General features: G+C 38.6%; 1 protein-coding gene across 1 annotated transcript in view; it reads right to left on the bottom strand.

Annotated features, from left to right (window-relative positions):
• Positions 1-6,000, bottom strand: part of CNOT1 (CCR4-NOT transcription complex subunit 1) — a 4,219,019-nt gene that overhangs the window by 1,552,501 nt on the left and 2,660,518 nt on the right. The window contains exon 27 of the mRNA XM_044079520.1: positions 4,682-4,759. Within this exon, the coding sequence (XP_043935455.1) occupies positions 4,682-4,759 (78 nt within the window). The remainder of the gene's footprint in view (positions 1-4,681; positions 4,760-6,000) is intronic.

Below are 6,000 nucleotides of genomic sequence, written 5' to 3'. Positions count from 1 at the left end.
TTGGGCAGATAGCCTAGTATGAACCTATGAACCTATGAACCTATGAACTAGGACAAAATTAATGGGACCAAGGGACACTAGATAAAAACTAGTAAAGCAGCAGCAGGCAAAAGGCCTAGATGAGATTCTTTTGTTTAAATAACAGAAAATGAGGGGAAAAAGAATACACAGTAAAAATGTAGACTGACCACAAGAAAAAAAATAGTCAAAGTATTAGAGTCCATCTAAACACCAACAATCGCACTAGCCTGAACCATGAATCATGTCCAAATTTTACAAGTGGCAAACAACATACAAGGTATAATGTTAGGGATAGGAAAGAATTACTGGTAAGGGGAGGGGCCCGAGTTGCAGATCCTGAAGTCTGACCACAGACCTATCAGCAGACACATCAGATCAAGAGACGGTCATAGTACAATCACCTATCAACAGTTGAGTCAAAAGGTAGCAAGAGTAAAGACAGTTGCCTTGAGGTAACTAATCTGGCTGCTGCTAAGGGAGGAACCGATCAAGTTACAGGAACCAAGGTTCATATCCAAGCCATTGAAGTAGGATGACAAACAGTTAAGAGCCTTTAACAGTCAGCCTTAACTACCACCTGAAAACATACTGTTGGAGCTACATATTTAATGACAGTCACCAAACACACTAGCCCCAATTCATAAGAATCAAAGAGTTTGTCTTCAGTTACTGGAGAAGATGACACAAGAACCTGCTAGATATTTCTAGTTTTACCACACCCATACACATTCAGCTCATGCCATATCATAGGCTTGTACAATTATTCTGGATGGCTAAAAATAAATGTACTGACTATGGAGCAAAGTACTTCTACAAATAACTTTCATATCCCATTTTGAGAGCAGTTAAGATTCTTCTCTGTCCAAAGAGTTTTTTATTTTTATTTTTTTACTAGTACCTGTATTTACCCTTTTTTTACTACCTTTATTTACCCTTTTGACCCGTGGTGGTGGTGCTGCGGTAGCGTTGTCGCCTCAGAGTAAGACGCTGTCCAGTTCGATTCTCAGCTAGAGCGTCTTCTGAGTGGAGACATGCGTGAATGGGCATACCTTCGTTGAAGGTTGTGCGTCAGGCCTGGCAAGCCGGTACGTAAAAATCAACTGTCAATCATTAGCGGACCGGAGTTCCGCTGTGGCGACCCCTAACCGGGAAAAGCCAAAAGACACAAACAAACCTGTATTTACCCTTTTGACTTGTCTTCTGAAGCTTTTCAGATCTTTGCTCTTCTGTTTTAGGGTACTGTACCATATTTGTAATTTCTTATGCCAGAACATAGTTTCTTCATATTCAAAAAATAAAGTACTTTTCAGTTAAACTGGAAAGCATCTTTAAAAGGCTTCACTTAATAATCTTGTTAAACTTTAAACAAATACAAGACATTTTATGCAGGCCTTTACAAAAGCACTGGGTGCATCAGTAAACTGCTTACTCTAAGGGCACGTGCTGACTTATTCAGGGGGAGAAGACAAGTTTATTTCATTCTATGTTTATATGATCCACTTATATTTTCAATTTTCGGTCAAAGAAAAAATGTAGGGGAACACAGACCAACTAAACACCTTAAAAATTCTGGCATGATACTATGTGACCATCAATATTTTAAGCAATGACAGTTACAGAACAGAATGCATAACACTAATATGAGAATCTCCAGCCATCTACTATGCAGACATGAGACAACTGCTGGCTCTTTCCTAAAGAAACCAAAATCCTAGTAGGCACAGAAGACAACGGAGGGTGAACACTAATGTCATGTATGCATTAGAGAATCTCTACAAAGAACTGTGCAGCTCCCAAAGGTGAATATTTGACCATAGCAGGTGATAAAAATACTGAACTGCTAGGACAAAAGACAAATTATGAAGTTTGCAGCCAAAAACAAATTCTGCTGGCATTGACTGAAACTTGAGGGAAGATGCTGAAAAGTCCTATGAAACCTTTCTGGTTACCTTAACTACTCTGAATTGCATATCCACCTTCATCCCACTTTAGTTCTTCCAAAAATCAGAATGATAATCCATATCACTTCAGTATTAATGGACAGTCTAGCATCCATTTTATGTGGGAAGGTGTCAAATCTTTGAAAAAAACAGAAAGCAAATCCATTCAGCACTGACTACACCTTCATCCAGCACAGCCAAAACTTTAGACAAGATGACATTTAAAGGGTATTATCCGTTTACAAAACCACACTTGTATGGTGCAGTTGTTAAAATTGCCCATACCCTTCAAAAGCATTTCTATCTGTATTATTCCCATAATCCTGCAGAAAACTATCATACATATTTAGTTCACAGACTATCTGTGGATCTTTCTTTAAAGATTGGGATCACCGAGGCCTGTTGACACAGTGAGGACAATGTCTGAAGAAAGACATTTCTTAAACAGGATGTGCATGGCTGTCTACAAAGCTATGCTACATACTGGTGGTGGTGGCTGTGGTGGTGGTGGTGGTGGTGGTGGTGGGGGGGGGGGTGTGATACTCCCTCAGCCCAAATAACCAGTGTTTTTGAACTTAACAAAAGGCTGGCTTTACTACACTACAGAGGTCTTGTTTAGTAGGTTGTATAAATCACCAGTGTCCTTCCAAACAAAACTACACTAAAACCTTGCAGTATGACATGCGCTATACCAGTAACACACAGACACTAATTATGGGGGTGGTATGGTGGTCTGTCAGTTGCATAACTGCCTACTGCACTATGAGAAAGGTCAAACATCACTGACTGTAAACCTCACTCCCTTTAGTAAGGTTTTTTTTGTCATTTGTTAACCAGGTTTAGTCCAACTGAGCCAGTGGCCCGTTTTCAGTGGAGACAAGCTCCAGAAAGTTATTACAAAGTTACATAAAGAAAATCAACTGACAATGAAGTTGTATGGAAACAATACAATAACTTTATATGAGAACATTTGACATTTACAAAATTCCCGAAAATGAAGTTTACATAAACATTACAATAAAGTGTGGAACATTACAGTACAAAAGTCAGAATTTTTCCCCCCATCAACAGAGAGAGATAGATGCCAATGAAATAGGACACTTTTAATAGGTGGGTGTTAAATGTGTGAGAGGTAGTACAGTGGTATGGTGGGATTTAAGTGGGATCATTGCAGTGACATGTGCTGACATTCAGGAGAAAAGTTTTAAGTTTGTATTTAAAGAGATTTATATTAGAAATGATTTGGATATTAAGGGGGAGTTTGTTTCATGCATGGGGAATACTATATTTGTAAAGAAGTTTACCAATGTTTTTGTTTGGTTTACGGGTGACCAGAATGAGCTGGTCAGAGTTGTGGAGAGTTCTGGGAGGGGTATACTGTGATATTAGTGAGGATAGAACAAGACAAGGAAGGGGTTTAAGGGATTTAAGAGTAGAGTATGAGTCACTTGCAGCTGGGAGTAAATCAGGTACTGGGGGACACGTATGATTGACAGAGTTTGGCCAAAAGGGTTGACTGTAGATGTGAAAAGATGGGGGAGGCATAAAGTAGACAGGAGGAGGAAGGCCTGAGCTTTGTCATGTGTATCATCAATACTTCTGATTTAGGGGGGAGTTTCTCTTACAACTGGAAAAGCCTGGCAGTGAGTTAGTGGAGAGGACTCGTGTTGTTTTATGTGCGGTCAGAATAACCAGCATAAAAAATACTGCAAACAAGGTGTGGAGTGCACACTCTTGTTGTGTTTGCTCATTCACTGCTGGCTGAATTGTTTGAATCCCCCATTGTATGAGGGGGGTTGTCCTGCAAAAGTAGTTAACTATAAAAGGCTTTATGCTCATCTTATAAACTCAGCTTGCTGCCAAATAAAATGCCTTGACTTTGCAGTTTTACTTCTCTTTCTTAACTGATTCTTGAAAGAAATGTATTGTAACATTTTTTTCCTTAAGAATTTCAACAAGGAAGTTTATCTGCAAATGCCCAACATACTTAAATCTTAAGGGAAGACTCATGATGATGCATTAATCAAGGTTTTATTAAAAAAAAACTATCGCTTGCATTCATGTCAAGGTTATTTAGGATACAATCCAAATTTGTACAGGTAATAGCATTTAAAGCTGCTACTTCTAAGGTATGAAACAAAAGGAAAGACATCACTTAGACACTGGTGTGTGAATAAATGTGCAATACCAGTTTCATGAAGCAATATCATAAAAAACAATGCTATCAAGTTTCCTAAAACTCTGGTTCACACAACTAAGATCAAGCTCCTATCTGGGATTCTCATGACACCATGCTATAAAAGCACGCATAGTCAGCAAGAAAGCAAGCAGGGGACTTGTGCAGCTGGAAGGCACTTGTGCTTTCTTGGGTAAATGTACTCAATTTGGGTATTTTTGTACTGCCTTGTTCTCCGGTATAAAATAACCATACACACTTGTCACTCAACCTCTTTGGAAAAGGATACTTCACATCCTGACATAAGTATTATCTACGTTATGTGTAAGGGAATACTTTCCCACCCTATATCGTATCACAAAACAGGAAACATCAAAATTTCTAATCACTCAAAAGTTCTGAAGACCGCGAGGCTCCCATGAAGTTTTACCAAGGCAATAAATATTCTCTACATAATGACACTGAAATGAGCAGTGAAAACAAGTGGCTTAAAATAAGTTAAAGCACTTTTAAACTGTACAGACTAGACACAATTAAAACTTACCTTTAAATCATTTTCCAGATGTAATTCTGCTAATACATTCATGATTGCCATTGTCCAGGGATTTGGAGGTCGAAAAACCTAGAAACACATCAAAAAACTTGCTTCAAAAGCAAAATTTCATTAAACCATGTCACAGTTAAGAGGCTAACAGAGTCTAAAACGTTTTCATTTTCTAGTCACATTTACATAAGCCATCTCTGAATGGATACCAGGAGTTCGCAAAACAATGTCAAGAGTTGGATAACACTACAAGTTTCACTATTCTATCAGCCAGCAACATTCACTGAACACTAGGCAGCAGTAAACACAATCCTGCACTTTTCAGATGCACTTGACTCCTTACTCAACTTCCTGTTTCAGACAGATCAGTTTCATTCTGCAAGCAGCACCTTAGTTTTATGCATTTCTAAATGCAACACTGTTACCCCTCAATGATCTACCAAGCCTTCTACCTACTACCACTTATACTACTAATATAATCTAAAGCCAGCTAACAAACTATTACCATTCTTCCTACTCAGTAACTATATCAGCATGAGGCAAAACACTACTTACTTTATTTTAGTAATTTGAACTTTTTGTGTGCATGTTAGAAATTTGATTCCTTACCCATAACTCATTAGCACTTAAGAATTTAACAGTTACCACAGCAGTGCTGAAATGTATCAGTGTCACAAAAATCAGCACTGCTGTACAAAAGTTAATTTACTATCCTGAAAATTTCAGCATACACTATTGCAAAAAATGGTTACTGTACTATTAGAAACTACACAAGCAATCTACTACCTTGCATTTTGAAGAACACTGTTCTACTCAGGGTTGCCAGACGTAACTATTTGAGCGGGACTGTCCCAGGATCAGCAGCCCAATCCAGAGTCCTGCACTGCCTGTTAAAATCCTGGCGAAACAGCCTCCGCTTTGCGATTTTTGATTGGCTCTTATACCGGCATACAAGCCAATCATAAATTGCAAAGCGAATCACTTCTGTTCAATGCAAAACAGAGGATGGAAGCTGGCTAGTTGCTGAATACTTGGCAGGATACAACCCCCCAGGCTAATGCAGCAATGAGAATGAACATCATCTTTACCTCAAATCCAAATTTCAACAGACCAAATACAGAAAAAATATTCAATACAATACAACTGACAGCGATATTATTCTGTTGGGACCAAACCAGCCTAACAGTCTTGCATGGCAAAAAAAGAACTAAAAAGCCACAAACTGCTCCAGTTTTGTAAGCCATACAACAATGACTGGAAAACAGCTCAACTCATTTGGCCCAATTGAGGCTCATTTGTAAAAGCAAACAATTGCTATT

Source organism: Protopterus annectens, chromosome 8.part0, assembly GCF_019279795.1.
Source record: "Protopterus annectens isolate FY-2018-M chromosome 8.part0, PAN1.0, whole genome shotgun sequence".
In the NCBI taxonomy this organism is placed as follows: Eukaryota; Metazoa; Chordata; order Ceratodontiformes; family Protopteridae; genus Protopterus; species Protopterus annectens.
Note: the sequence above shows the minus strand (reverse complement) of the source record. Positions and strands in the feature narration are given on the sequence as shown.